Source organism: Python bivittatus, unplaced genomic scaffold (genome assembly GCF_059951505.1).
Source record: "Python bivittatus isolate LINGU-HERP-01145 unplaced genomic scaffold, Pbiv_v1 ctg000440_np1212, whole genome shotgun sequence".
Lineage (NCBI taxonomy): Eukaryota > Metazoa > Chordata > Lepidosauria > Squamata > Pythonidae > Python > Python bivittatus.
In genome coordinates, this window is record NW_028277063.1 from 2490805 (window position 1) to 2508342 (window position 17538).

The 17538-nt window shown below is 42.2% G+C and overlaps 2 protein-coding genes across 3 annotated transcripts; both read left to right on the plus strand.

The window, feature by feature from the left end:
* The first annotated feature begins 1840 nt into the window (after positions 1-1840).
* Positions 1841-9132, plus strand: LOC148215700 (uncharacterized). Of its 2 annotated transcripts, none has more exons than XM_088142620.1 (5): positions 1841-2552; positions 3138-3190; positions 3708-3845; positions 4292-4438; positions 8321-9132. In XM_088142620.1, exons 2-5 carry the CDS (start codon positions 3185-3187, stop codon positions 8441-8443), a joined length of 414 nt encoding a protein of 137 aa, XP_087998746.1. In that variant the 5' UTR covers positions 1841-2552; positions 3138-3184; the 3' UTR covers positions 8444-9132. The 2 variants fall into 2 exon arrangements, with proteins under 2 accessions (XP_087998746.1, XP_087998745.1); XM_088142619.1 differs by having other exon boundaries at positions 1842-2330; positions 8321-9130.
* Positions 9133-12968: 3836 nt separating this feature from the next.
* On the plus strand, positions 12969-16832 carry LOC103061256 (crk-like protein). The gene is made up of 3 exons (XM_007424322.3): positions 12969-14625; positions 14908-15363; positions 16177-16832. The coding sequence occupies exons 1-3, from the start codon at positions 14452-14454 to the stop codon at positions 16300-16302; spliced, it is 756 nt and encodes a 251-aa protein (XP_007424384.1). The 5' UTR covers positions 12969-14451; the 3' UTR covers positions 16303-16832.
* The last annotated feature ends 706 nt before the right edge of the window (positions 16833-17538 follow it).

A 17538-nucleotide genomic window follows, 5' to 3' on the forward strand; every position in this document is an offset into this window, starting at 1 on the left:
TTGTTAATACATTAGTCTAGCACTCTAAGCAGAAAAAAACAAAAGTATAGAAAAGCTGAACAGCGTTTTGAATGGAGAAATGCATTTTTTGCCAAACTCGGAATCAGGCTTCTGGGAATGCAACCTTTCAGAAAATTAATACAACGAGCTAAACACTTTCCTTCAGTGACGTCATTGGCAGATGTGCTGGTGCTTAATGGCTTTTAAGGACCGGGCGATCATCCCTTCTCCCTTCCGATTGAATGAACTTGCAAAGTGAGTCCCGCCTCCTCCCCGCTTCCGCCAGTTAGGGGGCTAATTAACGAGTGATGATTGGCATATTTGAATTCCTGCGGAGCATCCTCAGGCGCCCCTTAATCATGCTGGCCAATGAAAAGCCCGATCCTTTCGCCCCTCCCGCCCGCCTGCCACGAGCTCCTCTCGAGTCCCTGGAATACCCTGTGGCCGCCACCGCGAAGGTTTGCCGTTCCCATAGCAACGACAAAGGCGCCGCAACGAGGGCAGGAGGCGGGAAGGCGCTTTTTGCGCATGTGCAACAGGGCAGCCGCTCTTTAAGGTAGAGACAGAAAAAGGAAGAGTTAAAGTCTCAATGGACGAGGTGTCTAAGTGAAGTAGAGGCGCTGTCCTATTTATTTATTTATTTTTGCTTCTTCTTCTGGGGCACAGAGGATAACCTAAGAGGCCCTCTGGAAGCTAAACAGGCTTTTCCATTAAAACTGTATAGAAGAGTTGATGATGATGATGATGATGATGATGATGATGATGATGATAACAACAGCAACAGCTTACATCCTGCGACTATACCTTTAACACCATCAAACAACAACATCTGCCTATCCCAGGTCCTTGGGAAGGACTCGATAGGTGGATAAAAATACCAAATCCTGTCTAAACATCTGGCGGACTGTGCGACCAACAATAATAATAATAATAGATTAAACTTGTATGCTGCCCGACTGAGGGCGGCTCACAACAATAAAATAAATTTCAATAAAATAAATAAAACAAATAATCAAATATAATAGTATTTATTATCATTTAATAATCTATTTAATATAATACTGATAATTATTTAATAAAATGTAAATATTAAATACTGTTTAATAATAAACATAAAATAAACATTCAAAATGGACTGAAAAGATTGTTGATTTATAGCCATTTCAAGAGTGTCCTTCTGAATGGCCATTAGATGGCAGCAGAGAGATACAAACACTCTTGCAGACTTAGATATGGTGCTCCCGATGCGACAGCTCTGCAAGGTAGCCCATCATTTCTATAGTGGCTGGAGGCAGTTTGGAGCTTTTAGCAGCAAATGTCAATCTTTGCAACCTTCAAGATGCAGTAACCTCGCCCAGGATAACATTTTCACCTTAAAACCAGCGTTCACATATATATAAAAGCCTCGAAAAGGGTGTCCATGTTTGTCTTGTGCCCTACAGATACAGTCTCGGTTATAGGTAGTAAAAATGAAAATGATTTCAGGAAAATTATATGCGATAATAGACTGCTTAACCATAAGACTGATGAAAAAGGCAGGCTTGCACAGCGCGTATCGATTACGTGAGTAAACCTACAAAAATGGGAAGGGTTGAAAATATCAGAAATAAATCCGAAAGTGGCCTCCCTCTGCACACCTGAACGGTATAAGTCTGTGGTCTACCACCACTGAACGCTTGCGCAGTGCTGTGGAGTACTTTCGAGCGAAGCAAACGCGCAGGTGCGAGCATGCGGGGGAACGGCCGCCGGAGACTGCTACGAACTTCCAATTGGAACACTTCTGTTATCTTTCCCACCCTTTCCCTCCATTCTTGGATTATGATTGGTTGCCGTAATGATCCAATGGCCCGCCACAGAGCAGACTCGTTGCTGGGTAGACTTGTTTGGACGAGACCAGTATGAGAAATTAGTCCGTAATTGATGCTGCCGACGAATAGGAAAGACTTTGATTCCACAGAAACATTGGAATATCCCCCCCGCTTTATTATATCGATGGAAAAATCCTCCTTGTGCCGCTCCCCGATGACGTCACTTCGGGGGCAGTCGCCGTATATCTGCCAGAACGTGGAGGAAGGGGCTTCTTCTTCAGATGCGGGATGACCCAGAAGTGATACGAAAAGCATTTTCGATGACGTCACTTGTTCTCTTGAACTCTTATGCGAGCCGACAAGACCTGAGGAATTTTGGATGCGATGGGAGCCCGTAGGGGCTAGCCATAACGCTGGAGCGGAGCTTGTTTCCTTGGCGACGGAGGAACGCGACATTGATTTAGATCTCGCTTTTCTGCTTTATGTTTTACTCCGTCCTTTTCTTCGCAACAACCCTGTGAGGTTAGGCCGAGAGAGGGAGCGACCCAGATAAATTCGGGAAGGCATTTGGTCTAAAGTAGATCTGGCGGGAGGAGAATCTGAGAACTGTGAAAATAGGAATTGGTTGCCTTCATAGGAGGGTGGAGCCCTTGCGGGTTGTTGGTTGGCTCTCGGAAGCGCATAATCTCGTCGCTTATAAATATTAACTAAGCAGCTTGGTGGAAGATGGGCAACTTCCTTAGGGTGAATATTAATGGAAAAGAATTTAACATGTTATGGAGGTTGAGAGAGGAAGCTCGGTTTAGGGATGCTTTCTTACTTTCTAGGGCAGTGTTTTTCAAACTTGGCAACTTTAAGATAAGTGGACTTCAACTCCCACTGGGGAATTCTGGGAATTGAAGTCCACACATCCTAAAGTTGCCAAGTTTGAAAAACACCGTTCTAGGATGAGAAACTTTTATTTAATATTCACAACCAGGAAAGCAACTTGGGTTGGGAAGTTGTGCAGACAGCCCAATAAAGACAACTATTGACTTCAGTTCCTGCAATCTTAATAGAGCTGAAAAATGGTTTTTACCTTCATTACAAATTCATTAGCTAATTGTCCTTAGTTAATCTGAAAGTCTGAGGTGCATATAGAAGTTACAAAAAAGATGATAGCCTAAGATCTTTGGAACTTTGCTCTTGAACAGGTCTTGGATTTCTTTAAATTTATACTGCTTGAAAAGAATGTGTGTGAAAATAGGAGCTTAGCTGCTTTGCTTTATAAGTCCTGACTGCTTTTTGTGCTTATGTAGTGCAATTTATTGACAGTATTCTTCTCTTAAGGCTCTTTCACATCTATGGAGCCTTCAGACTCCTTTCCCAGCTGAGGAATGGCAGTAAGTATATCATCTATTTTAGATCTCTATTCAAGCTGTTCAGTGATTCCCCTCTCCTGGCTCTCCATAGGAATGGAATTGGGTTTGATAAATGTACTTACAGATCAGTTATCTTAGAAGCCCAGAGTTCAAACCCAAGCATTTTGAATTTGGAATATCAATGGTTGTGAAAAAATCTCAGTTTTAAGCATTTGACAACTATCTCATATATTTAACATATAGCACAAAATGCACTAAACATATGGTAGTATTTGCCATATGCTATTTGATTGTATTTGCTATATGGCTGGTGCATTAAGTTAAAAGGTCACCTGACTCCCAACCTTGTAAGGATTAGAGGAGCTATGCCTTTGGTATAAAGACTTCCAGTCAGAGCTTCCTGATTTGTTAATATTTAGTTGAGGCTTAGCAAAGTCAGATACTGGACTTCAGTGGTCTTGCATGCAACTCCATTTATGCCCCTTTACTCCTCACCACTCCTGCTGTCAACCTGCCTTTGACTTTTTCCATCTTACAGACTCCATCGCTGAATCCTCCACCAGATCTCCCTTTTGCTGCCACCTTGTTCCTGCCCCTCCCTGCCATCGTTTTCTTGGTTGTTGGTTCCTACCTGCTACTCCTCATTCTGGTCCTGGTCCTCAGACAGTGCCTACTGGTAACTGGGAGAAGGGATAGAGACAGTCAGCAGTTGGGGATTTGGAGATGAAAGAATAAATAAGATTTGAACGAGTTTCCATATTAACACTGCTATTATTTCAGCAGTGTATTACAGTTTGTTCCCTTTAGGAAACAAACAAAAACAGTGAATTTAATCACTAATCTTGTGAAATACAGACTGGATCGTTATTAACACAGATTGCCTATATTATTCCATATCGTTAGATCTGTTTTCCACTGTTACTTTACTTTGTCTTACCTTAGCTTTCCTTTTACATGTATTGATGCTGCTTAGACACTTATGGATTGCTTGCAATATTAAATCGAAGAAGTAAATTATAGGAGCTTTGACCAGTGAGAAACAATAGCGATGGAATTGCTTCTCCACTTAGCTCTTTGGTGATTAAGCTATATCTTGTTTTGTTTTTTAATACTGTTTCTCAGGCCAGAGGCTTTTGTGCCAATTGCTGTTCCTGCGAAAAGCGGTCTTGGCCAAGTGTGTGTGAATGCTGTATGGCTTGTGCCGAGTCATGTGACTGCGCCCTTCCCTCTCCAGCCCGTTGTTTAGATCACTGCTGTTCTTGTGCTAATGTGAGTTTTCTCAACTTCCTTTTTTCTCTAGAGTAATATAGTAGCTGGTTTAGATAAACAATTGTTAGGGCTGTGTTGAATGCCAACCTTTAGCAAATACTAGGGGTGTCCATGGTCCAACCTGAAACAACACATTGTGTCTTTGAAGTTTTGCAAAACTGTTCCAGGTGTGCTGTGGGTCAGTAGAACTGAAACCTTGAACATTTTGTTTTTTCTGGGTTTTGGCCAAGACAATATCTGAAGGGTAAGGCTGCTGTTAGATTTAGACTGGGAAGCAGCTTTATTTGGCCATACAGATAGTCCTCGTTGAACGACCACTCATTCAACAACTGTTCAAAGTTACAATGGCACTGCACAAGAGGGACTTATGATAGGTCCTCATAGTTGCAGCATCTCTGCGGTCATGTGATCATCATTTGCAACCTTTGCTGACAGCTTCTGACAAGCAAAGTCAATGGGGAAGCCGGCAGGAGGTTGTAAATGGCGGTTATGTCACCACGGGATGCTGCAACTGCACAGGATTTGCCTAACGACAGCAACTGGGACTGCCGCAACTGCTGTTGTAAGTTGGCATGGTCATATGATGTCACACTTTACGACTGTTGCTTAGCGATGGAGTTGCCAGTCCCAATTACCATTGTTAAGCGAGGACTACCTGTATTGCTGGGTGGCCCTCATTTTATTATAGAACCAGACTATCCAAGAATACACAGTCATACTGCAAATATGCCCCTAGATTTCTGACTAGAGAAGACAGAAGCCTCCTAGATAAGGGAGTTTTATCACCAACATTTAATCAGGTTTATATTACAGTTATACCAAAAGCAGGTAAAGATCATACTCAGTGTGCTAATTATCATCCAATCTCATTGATTAATGTCGACACAGAGATTTTAACAGCAGTGTTAGCAAATAGATTACAGCAAGTGACATTGTTTGTTATTAAGAATGATCAAGCATGGTTTATAAAAACTAGGCAAGCAGCAGACAGCATTAGGTTAGTTATAGGCTTGAATAAATGCAAATATCAATTTGTAATTTTATCATTAGATGCTGAAAAAACCTTTGACAAAATACATAAAGAGTATATGTTTGCCATATTAAATAGATTTGGATTTCCTTTGGAGTTTACAGAATGGATTAAGATATTATATGAGTCACCCACATCCAAAATAAAGGTTAATGGTGTGTTTTCCCCTACTTTTCCACTATTTAGAGGAACTAGACAAGGATATCCACTTTCACCCTTTCTTTTTAACGTTTGTGTGGAACCCTTGGCTTGGGCTAGTAGACAACACAGGGAGATCTATAGAGTAGCACACAACTCAGTTGAACATGAATTGGTTTTATTTGCATACATTCTTTTGTTTACTTCTAATCCTCACACTACTATTCCAGTGTTGATGCTGTGAGATTTGCCCCGTTCGACAGAGAAACTCTCGTGACACGTGTGGTTCACAAAGAAGGTTTACTCATGCGTAACGTAGTAGTCACAAGCAAAGCCAGGACTGGCTTGGTACAATTGCATCACTTGTTATATTCCCCCCTTCCCGCGCTTTTTCCCGCCTCGTGATCGCGTTGCGGCTGTGGGCTATTAGGCCCCCCAAAGTCCCCCCTGATCGTTCATGATGGCAGGGTCGGTCAGAGTCCATTGTCCTTGATTGCCAGTCCCCCTCCGGCTGGGTTGGTCCCTCCCCGTTACGTGCAAGCCCGAGGGTTCTGTGCTGCGCGCGATCTTGTTTCGCTGCCTGCGGCCCCGTTCATTGTTGGCTCGCGCCGTTATCAGTTTATAGTTAAACGCTTCCGCTGCGGTTTTCCTGTTTGGCTGGGCGCAGGTGGCCCGTTAATTAGCGGCGCTTTCAGTTCCTCTTTTCCTCGCTAGCTGCCGCCGGTGGAGTTCGCTGGCTACGAGCTTCCCCGAAGCCCCGTGCTGACCGAACCTGACAGATGCAAGGATAGATGCCTTTAGTAAAATAGCAGAATGCTCTGTTAAGTAGTCCAAATCGGAATTGATGCCAGTACAGGTAGTCCTCACTTAACTACCACAATAGGGACCAGAAAATTGGTTGTTAAGTGGGACAGTCATTAAGTCATCATGTGACTGGACCTGATTTTACAACCATTTTTACAATGGTCATTAAGTGAATCACCACAGTTGTTAAGTGAACCACGTGGTCGTTAAGCTAATCCAACTTCCCTAATGGACTTTTTTGCTGGAATTCGCTTAACGACCACGTGATTCACTTAATAACTACAGTGATTCACTTAACAGCTGTCGTAAAAAAGGTCGCAAATTGCGATCACATGACTGCAGGGGTGGTGTGATGGCTTGCACCAGTCATAAGTGCGAGTACAGGTTGTAAAGCACTTTTTCTGAGGCTGTTGTAACTTTAAACTGTCATTAAACGAACAGTCATTAAGTGAGGATTACCTGTAGGTGAAAATTAAACCTTGCCCTTTGAGGAAAGGTGAACGCTCTCAAAATGAACATTATTCCCAGATTAATTTATATTCTGAGAGGAATTCCAGGTTTTATATCTGGAAAATATTTTCAGAAAATAAATAATTTGTTTAGAACATTTCTATGGGGTTCTTCAATTCCCGAGAATATCTTTACAGAAAATGAAATTATCAATTAATGAGGGAGGATTCGGTCTTCTGAATCTGGAGCTATAGCATCATGCTTACGTACTGTCAAGTATTAAATACTGGAAGCCAACAAGTGGTGTTAATTTTCCGATTTGGGCAACTTTGGAATATACATACTGTATATAACACCTTTGGTCGGATGGACAGTATTAGGATCTAAATATACTAAAACTCTCTGGAAACAATTTCATAGCTTCCTAACTAATGAAATAGTGTCTTATAAAAAAGATTTGACTCTTTTTAATTTGACTTTATGGGGAAACCCAACTTTAAAAACTGGGAAACAGATGGTTATACAGAAAAATTGGATGGAAGCAGGGATATTGACTTTGGACCAATTGATAGATGATGAAGATGAATTTTTAACATACTCTGTCTTGAGAGATAAATATCATCTATCAGATGTAACCCAATGACAATATTTACAGCTACAACGTTTGTTAACAACATTGTTTGAACCAACAGCATTTTCAGCTTCTGAGACACCTCAGATATTAGAACAACTTGTTAAATCCTTTAAAACTAAAAAACCTAAACCACGACTTACATAACAAAAAATAATACTTAGAAATTAGTGGACTCCACTATGTTTGTATAGAAAAGGATTGTCAAAAACAGCATTTTGTTGGAGATGTAATAAGGACAATGCCTCTTTAAAGCATATGTTTCTACAATGTCCTATACTTACCAAGTTTTGGGAGAAAGTAGTGGACTATATAAATATGATTGTTTGACAAAAGCTAAAATTTTCAGAGGATAATATTATTTTGAACTATATACCTAGTACATGGAATTTGACATCTGGACAACGTTAAATGGATTTTCCATGCCCTTTCTATGGCCAAAAGACTGATATTGGAGCACTGGAAAGATGAATGTATGGCCCCATTCACTCAATGGATTGAAGACCTGGTTGCACTTGCCACTTATGAGTGGATTGCCTATAGACCTAGACTTTGTATGGACAAGTATAATGAAATATGGGACTCATTTATACAAAATACAGTAGGTTAAAAAAAACCATGATAGTCATATAAATCTATTAAAATATATATATGTACTTGAATAATATTTATATTAGATGTATATATAGAATTAAAATTGTTTATTGTTACAATGATATATTAACACTTTTTTTTCTCTTTCTTGTATTTTTTTCATTTTTTTGTTAAACCACTTTTATGTATTTTTTTTCTTCTTTAAAAAAAAACATGATTTTTCCCATCCCAACAGGGCTTGGAACCAGGAAGTTGCTCCTTTCCACGCCTGTGCCCACTCTGTGATTGTGCCTGTACATACCAGCCCCCAGACTGCCAAAATATCAACTGTATTTGTTTTGAGATCAAATTGCGTTAAGGGATGTTACCTCTCTAAATGAAAGGGAATTGTATCTGAGTGTGCGGAAAAATATAGGAGACTGCAAGTGATGGATAATGAAATAAACTGTTTCTCACATTGGCAAAATTAACTTTTCTGATGCCAAGAGACTTGATACTTGGCATTTCTTTTTAATGGTTGATTTTTATAATTGCTCTTGATTTTTATAATGCTTGTTTGATACCATATTTTATATGAACTGTTGCATTTTATAATAAACTCAGTTGTCTATCCTCTAATTGTCTAATGTATGTATATACATTAAGTTGTCTAATGTATTAGCTAAGTTGTCTAATTAGCTGGGTTGTCTCATGTATGTATATGCATTAGAAGACCAGTAAAGCGATGTAGATATAAATGTATATGAATGCAAACAGCAGTGAGGAGTTTGGGTGCCAGTTTTATGGAAATGTTTAGTTATTCATATGCACTTTGCCAGTCAAATTTGTATTTGAAGGGCTAAAAGAAGATAAGCAGATGTGATTATTCAGTTTTACTCAACTGTTATTCAGCCATTGTTCAGCCAATGCATTCTTCCCTGTTCTCTTGGTCACAAACGTTTTCCTTGCCTAAATGATCTTATTAGTTGCAATCTGGAAGCCTGAGTGAGTATTGTTTGTGGTATAAATAAGCAGTCAGCAATTTTGAAACGACTGATTCTTGCGGATGTGCAGCTGAACCCCTATCTTGGAAGTCAAGGCAGCAGATATACATATAAGGAAATAACTGGAAGTGTTTGTGCACTCCCACACAAGTGAGTAAACGTTGGCTGAATCTTCACATTATGAAGCCATGGCTTTACAGGATATGTGAACTAGTTCATTTTTTAACAAGTTTAAAGAGGAAATTTATCAATAGAGGTGAATATGTGTAGCTCAGGGTTGAACTGTGGAGTCCTTGGGGTTCTCTGAGCTTGGTTGTCTTCTTGCAAATGTTACCTAGCCGGGTAATGAAACATTTACAAGAAAAGAACCAAGCTCAGAGAACCCCAAGGACTCCACAGAGGAAATTTATATTTTATCCCATCTTTCCCTGCCAGGGAACTTAAGAGTTGCATTTAAAGAGGAAGGATGGGTTGAAAGGGATGTGCCTAAGGTTCACCCAGTCAGCTTCATACCCGAGCAGCAATTCCAAGCTCTATCCCCTCCCCTTGCCCCTGCCTGCTACTCTGTATCACACCAGCTATTAAAAGTTGTCTTGATCTGTCTTTTATTGTACTGTGAAAGATAGTGAGGTTCCTTTTTTATGTAGCACCTGGGCCAAGTTCTCTTTGAAGCCTCATGCTATTATACCAAGCTGCCTAGGGCTATTTATCTATTTGTGCAAGGGTCCAGAAAACCCAGCTCACATATCTATAACTGCATAATACTGTCCCTCATGTAGGTAAACAAATTAAGGAGAGTGCTATCTTGATCACAATCTTTGTACAGTAGTATAGTCAGAATTCTTTGACCAGTTCAAACGTTGCTCTCCAAAACTACGATTCTTGACTCAAAATATCAGTACACAGCATCAAATGAGCTGCTATATACATATGTGCACACACATGCGCACACACACGCACATTCTTAAGATCAGTACAGAAGTATCAACAAGGAAAATACCGTCATCTCTTCAGCACGTTTATTTATGCGCACATACATATGGAATTAAGGGAAAATGCATGCTTATCTGAGTGGGGATGATCTGCAAATGACTCGAGGGCAAAACAATCTGTGGGGCAATGGGCAAAATCAGTGCAAATATGTAATGAATTGGGGATTAAGGTTTGAGGGCCTTTGGTCTTAACGGATTTAAAAGATTGCTGCTATAATGTGCCTCCCACAGACTGACATAATTAAGCCTAAACATTTGTGCTTAGATGATCTTATACACAAGGCTTTTAAAAAGCCCATTGAATTGTGATGGTGGCCCTTTTTATTATGGCAGGAAAGATAAGCGATTATAAGGAAACAAACTGATGTGGTTGTGTTCATACCACAGGTAAGCTTCACTACAGTTTCTTGAATAAACAAAACTATGAAGACAAAAATCACGGTAGTACCAAACTGAAATTGTTAACCTTGTTCAAAATTATGAAAGTGGATGAGAACTGTAACTATGGAACCCCCTTCTCCTTAAGATCCGGCAGGCTCCCCACCCTCTTAACCTTTTGGAAAGCTGTTAAGATCTGGCTTTTCCCCCAGGCGCTGGAATAGCAAGGTTGGAGCCCGGGGACCTGTATAGCTGGATGGAGGTAGTTGTTGGATCAGGCATCTGGTTTTTCTGGTTCATTGTATTGTTTTATTGTTGTGTTTTTTATTACTTTTAGCTCCCCAGAGTTGTGTTTCCCAAGATGGGCAGCCATATAAATCTTTTAAATAAAATAAATAATAGTAAAGTAATACTTGGCGCCTTTACACAGAAAAAGGTTTCTTTCAGAACTAAATCATACCATTAGCCAGCTAGACTGAGCAAGAATATAAATACTGTAATGGTGTGCATGAAAGAGAGAGAGAAGATTTAGCTAGAGGGTTGAGCCCGTGGGGTGATGATTAGAAATCTTAATCCTCTACTCCTAAAAGCCAACTAGTTCTATATACTCTGGCCCTGCCATCTTGACTTGGTGCAGCCACTTGGTAATTACAGCTGCCACCACCCTTTTAACCCTCACCTGTGAGATAGATGGGGGTCCCAGAGCCTGTAAACCTTATTGGCAAATTAACAGGAAAATCAAGCTGGTAAAAATGACATAAATTATACAACACCTTGTTCTGATTCTGTAGTGTGCAAGGTGAAACTAGGGAAATCTGTCCCCCTTTCCTCCTTTGGGAGACATATACATTTCACAAGGTTTACACAAATTTCACTTTCTTTTTTAAAAAAGTGAACAAGGTAAAAAAAATTTCTAATTTTAAGTATTCACATGCTAAACATCAAGGGTGGAGATAAAAATAGAGAAATGTGAAAATTACAAACAGCATCTCAAGAGAATCTCCAGTGGGAAAAAATAGACAAGAAAAGTTAAAACCCTGAGCAGACCATAAGATGGTCATGGTCTCTCCCCTAAGATACACAATCACTGACCTTGCAAAGGAGACCTGAGAGACAGTATAGATCAGAGACTATAAAGCTCAAATAGCTATAACCATTATGGAGGGAGGGAGGGAAGGAAGGAAGATACTTCTAGCTCAAAATTGTTTTTTTAGGAATAAATGGATCACAGTAGAAAATATTCCCTGCTAGATTTTTCAGATCCTCAGTTCCAGCTTTTGAACAGTGGACCTCTGAGAGACAAACTTCAGACATCCAGCCGTTCACTCTATGGATTCAGCCACAGGATTAAAGCCTTTAGTTCAGAAAATAAAGATACTTTTAAATCAAGTTCTACTTCTGGTGGCAACATAGTTATGACTTCCTTTTCTCAGCAACAGAATTAGTTTGCCTTCTTCTGACTTCTCCCTTAGTTTAGGCTACATCCTGGAGGTCATTCCTGGAGGTCTCTCATCCAAGTCCTGACTAGGCCCGACCTTTCTCAGGATATTAGCTTAGATAAGGTCGGCCATCTGAAAGTGAATTATAAAACTTGCAACTGGCATTTGTTTCTAGTGCTCTGGGCCTCTGGAGAAGTTAGAACATCAAGGAGCACTGAGGTATCCTAAAGAACCTCTTTGCACCTTTCCATACGATAGTCAACAACAGGGGCATCAGTGGGAGGAGTCAAAAAAAGTCAAGATGGTGGTCACAACAATGTGATCACAACCCTGTTCTTTTAATGTATTTGGCACTAAAAAGGGGCAAGGCTTTGTATAGCCATAGCCACTATTTTGAGTTTTTTTACCCATCCTGTGGACACCACTGCACAATAAAGTTAATCTTAACTGTTGCCTTTTGATGAGCAAATCATGGCTGAGTTGACTGTTTTGTTAATATTTACAGGTTTAAAAAACGATGTATTTTCATTTATCTATGAAACTTTCCAACAATTTAGTACAACGCTCAGGCCTTGGGTTCAGAATTGTGTCCCTGCCTATTGGAAACATCTCTTCATAATTATACCTCTATTTCTAGCTATCTCACTGATTACTCCCACCTAGCAAAGATTAAGACGAATTAATAGCAAAAAGCGGGAGCCAGGTTGCTGAGAGAGCCCGCACAAAAGAAGTCTAACACACACACACACACAACCCCATCCTTGCAGCCACAAACCCCTCCCAGCTCGACAGCAGCCTCCACCTCGGAGTGGAAGGACATTCCCACAGCCAAGATGGTGGCAGCCTCTTCCCTGAGGCTCCCCAGGCCACTTTGCCAACCCTCAAGATGGCTGCCCCACCCCCGGTTGAAAGGGGGAGGCGGAGGGTGCGTCACTTTCCCATCAGCCTTTCGGCAGCTGCAATCCGGATTGCGGGCAGCGCTCTCAGGCAGGGGCGGGGCGGCTGCCAGCCAGGACTCCCGGGCTTTCCGAGGGCAGGGCCAGAGCGATGGGCGCGAGGCCGCGGGGGGGCTCCGGGGAGGGAGGGGGGTGCTGAACGGGGGTGCAGCGGGCGAGCTGGCGACCGGCCCTGCCGCGTCACCCGGCCGGAGAGGAGGGAAAGCGGGGAGATGTGCAGCCGAGGGCGACGGGGCTTTATTGTGGAGTTCTGGCGGGGGAGCCTTTGCAGGGCGCTCCGCTGATTCGGAGGATGTCCTGGGAGAAAGAGGCTCTCACGGGTTGCATCGGAGAGTTACGGGGCTGCGATGCCGGGGTAGAGGAGTCGCCGGGCGGGTGCAGATAAAATGGGGAATTCGGGGTCTCTTTGCCTGGCGGAGCTACGGGCGGAGGGGTAGCGCGACCGGGTTCGGAGGGAGAGCTAGATGGCATCATGTGGGATGCTCCCCATTTAGGGAGGTGGGCGACTCGGGGGCGAGGGTTTATTTTCCCCCTGCTGCAGTGGGGCTTGTGGGGGAGAGAAGGCGGGCCAATTTCTGATGTGCAAGAGGCCTTGGGGAAATATTTTTAATTAGCTCAGAAGAAGCAGCTGTTAATTGGGGTGCGGTAGTGGTCTCCAGAGGACGACCTGGTAATAGAAGGATGGAGGGCGGAGGACTAAGTGGATCTGTGGCGGATCCCTTTGAAGGCTTTTGTGGGTTAAAGGCTACATGGGCATAGAAATTCTTTCCTATGATGGGTTTATGATTCTGTAGAAGATAATCCTTTTCATTTAGGTGCCTGTGAACCATGCCAGCTTTGTCTGTGAAAAATTAGGACTTTGAAAAGAGAGATTCCTCCAAATTTGACTTTAAAATGGGAGCACCCTGTTATATTTTTTTGAGCTGCTGATATCTCATATAATGCTTCATGTTAATTTAAATGGAGTGGAGGTTTTGTAGGTTATTCAATTTATTCTCTTAATTTTATCTGGATATCAAAGACACTATATTGATTCCTATGTAAATATACTACTTATATGATTGTATTGTATGTTGATGTTTTTTGATAGAAGTTACCTTTGAGTAGCTGGTTAACTTTTAGTCAGGTTGATTGTAAGCATAAAGTGATTTATTATTGTTGAAATTGTACCCCTCCTATTCCATTATATTCAATCTGGGAAAGATATAGAGACTTCATAACTCTTCGCTTCCCATTAATTATAAGAATTTGATTGCAGAAACTTTATTTACAGTCCTGAGACATTGCTTTTCTTGTTCCGGGAAAATATTGCTGTTGTGTGGAAGTGTGTGGGAAAGAAGCTGTGGATACTCTCAGGAGATACCAAGTTTGAATAATAGATCTTAGGCTGTAAGATTTTGGGGTGGAACTATATAAAGAGAAATCCTGTTCACTTGCAGGATTACGCATCTGATTATTTAAAAGTCCTACTAAACTACTGAAAGAAGCAATACTCCAATGTCAACATTCAACAGGGTAACTTCCTTTCAAACGGTGTTGTTAAGTACTGGAGCAAATCTTATCAGGTTTTTTTAGGAATAACATTCAGAAAGAGAGTGGTGGGTTTTTCCACCCTTCAATGTTCCCCCAAGCCATGTCTGCTTTTGGGGATGCCCATGAATGGTATATGGGAGCTCTGAGTCGGCAGGAAGCAGCTGCATGTCTCCAGGGACACCGTCATGGAACCTTTCTGGTACGGGACAGTACTACATGCCCTGGTGACTACGTGCTCTCCGTCAGTGAAAACTCCAAGGTGATTTCTCTATAATCCTATTATCTGGTGGAGAAAAAGGAATGTGGAGGTGGAAAAGGCTCTGTTGGAGAGTTAACAGGGAGTTCCTGATGCATTGAGGAGTATGACTTTTAGATGTGTGAACTTTAGTGTCCAGAATACTTAGCACTGGGGCATCTGGGATTTGAAGTTCACGCATCTAGAGGACATCCCAGTTGGGGAAGGTTGATTGTTCTTTCCTATGAATCTGATGAAGGTTTGGGATAGCAAGCTTATGCTTCTTTGCCATTCTGTCTCTTTCAGGTGTCACACTACATCATAAACAGTCTCCCTGGGCGTCTACGGATTGGGGAGCATGAGTTTGATGGTTTTCCAGCTCTTTTAGACTTCTACCGCCTGCATTACCTGGACACTACTACCCTGGTAGCCCCCATGGGACGGGTTGTAGCCCCTTCCTCTGCCCAGCCACCTCCTGCTGGCGAGTGGGTCCGTGCCCTCTATGACTTTGTTGGCCGTGACCAGGAAGACCTTCCCTTCACCAAAGGGGAGCCTTTGCGAGTTTTGGCCAAGCCAGAAGAGCAGTGGTGGACAGCTCAGCGTGCCGATGGGCGTGTGGGTATGATACCTGTGCCATATGTCCAGCCTTGTCCATATGCTCATCCCAGCAGCCATGGCGCCCCCCGACATGCTCCTGTAATAGCCAGAGCAGTGCAGCGAAGGGTGCCTGGTGCCAGTGACAAAACAGCATTGGCCTTTGAGGCAAGTCACCAAAACAATAGAAATAAATGCTTTAAATACTGACCAGATAATCTTGATTATGGACGGTGGTGGGGTGAACAAATATCTGGTTATTGTGTGCATATGTGAATGGATGAGTTGGGGATTTATGACCAGTAGCAGTGATGCTGTAGATTAATGCTGAATATTGAGCAATGTTTCTTTTGTTGCCAGGAGGCATGGGATAATGGCCTGCCTCCTCTTTACCTCTAGAAGTTATAATAATGTTGTCAGAAAAAAAATGCAAAATATGCTGATGGGAGGATTATTCAGCAAAATGTTGGATAGTTGTAGAGCAACTTTGGTGGTGGAAGAAAAAGGCAACATTAGGGGTATGAAAAGAGAAGGTGGGAGGGCTGTGCAGGATACAGACTTCTATCCATGCTCTTACTGAGTCCATTGCAATTCTCAAGCTATTTCATGGGACCAGGGGGATGTGCAGGGAGGGGAGCTTAAAAATCATAATAAACTGAAAATGCTTGGATTCTGTCATACCTAGCAATCCAGTTCCTTCATCCTAGTATTTCTGCAAATTGGTAATGTGGTAGCCTTGAACCTATTCCTCATTTGAGATGACAGCTAAAGGAAGGTAAAAAACTTCATCTGTCAGGTGTTGGGGAAAATAGGTCATTCTTCACCAGCTTGATGCCCAACAGTTGACACGACTGTTGTGGGAGTTGTTTGGCTGTGTGTTCCACGAGTTATAGTTCCAGCACAGAAGTTGGAAAAGGTTGAGATACTGAGAAAGGTGGGTGGTCTTCTGATCTTGGTTTTGTGTCTTGTGATACTCCACAGGTGGGTGATCTGATTGCAGTCACCAAGATGAATGTCAACGGCCAATGGGAGGGAGAGCTGAATGGGCGCCGTGGGCACTTCCCCTTCACCCATGTCAAAGTCCTAGACTCTGAGGAAGCCAGTTGAACACCCAATGGATCACTTGAACTGCTGCTGTCCCTGACAGGATCATAATGCTCTGAATTCTGACCCATCTCTTTGGACTTCATGAACCTTTTGACATGAACTTTGAATTTTGACCTCCTCAATAGGCTCTTTTGATGATCCAGCTCAGTTCCTTGGATATGGGCTCTTTGACCTCCTCAACTTAGGAAGACTGCTCCTTGATAACATTATTCTTAAATGCTATTGTAGTTGATTTGATATACTTTGACTTTTCTGGGCTTGTTCATTTTTGCTTCCTAAGAACTCTACTGCTTTGGCCTTGTGATTTTCAATTATATGCCCTTGAATTTGCTTAGTTTGCATACTATGACCTATGAAACAAGAAGCTCTGAGCTTTGATGAGCAAACCCTTGCCCTCTTGTTTTCCTTGGGCCTTGCTTGGCTTTGACCAGAAAAACAGAACTCTGCCACTTCTTATAAGAACCCTGCTCGACTTGTTGTCTGTTCCAAAACTGCCTTGTTAATTAAAGTTTCCTGCTGATTATTTCTCAGCTGCTATGGACTCTTTCTGGGGAGGGGCTGGAGGATGAATCTGGGAAAAGAGTAGCAGTGCTGCCATGGTAACTAACATCACAACCCAGGCCTTGCAGGTTGCCATGGTGAGCTGGATCATAGCCTATTGCTGCAGATAAGCTGAAGATTGCAGCAATAAGCATCACAGGTGTGGTTTGGGGCCTCTTGATCTCCACCTGGTGTTCCAGCAAGCCTGCCTTTCCATGCATAGGAATAGTTCCTCCTCCTCATTGGTGCAGTATTTTTCCTTACTAAATTATAAGCAAATGTACTGGAGCTCATGACCCTCTGCTTAGTTCTTTTTTTCCCTAAACCACTATTTCTCAACCTTGGCAACTTTAAGGTGTGTGGACGTCAACTCCCTGCTCCCTGCTGGCTGGGGAATTCTGGGAGTGGAAGTCCACGCATCTTAAAGTTGCCAAGTTTGAAAAACACTGCCCTAGAGTCTCAGCTTCCTTATTTTGATGCATTCTGTGACAACATACATGGTATATTCAAAATTCACAGTGTCCTACAACAACCTTCCCCAACTTGGTGCCTTCCAGGTACCGGACCACAATTCCCAGAATGACTGCAGTGATCACTCCAATTCACCTGGCTGGGGAAAGCTGTGTCATGCACACCTTAGTATTTAGAAACTAGATTGATCTGATGCATTGTGATAGATTTATGAGTTCTTTGATA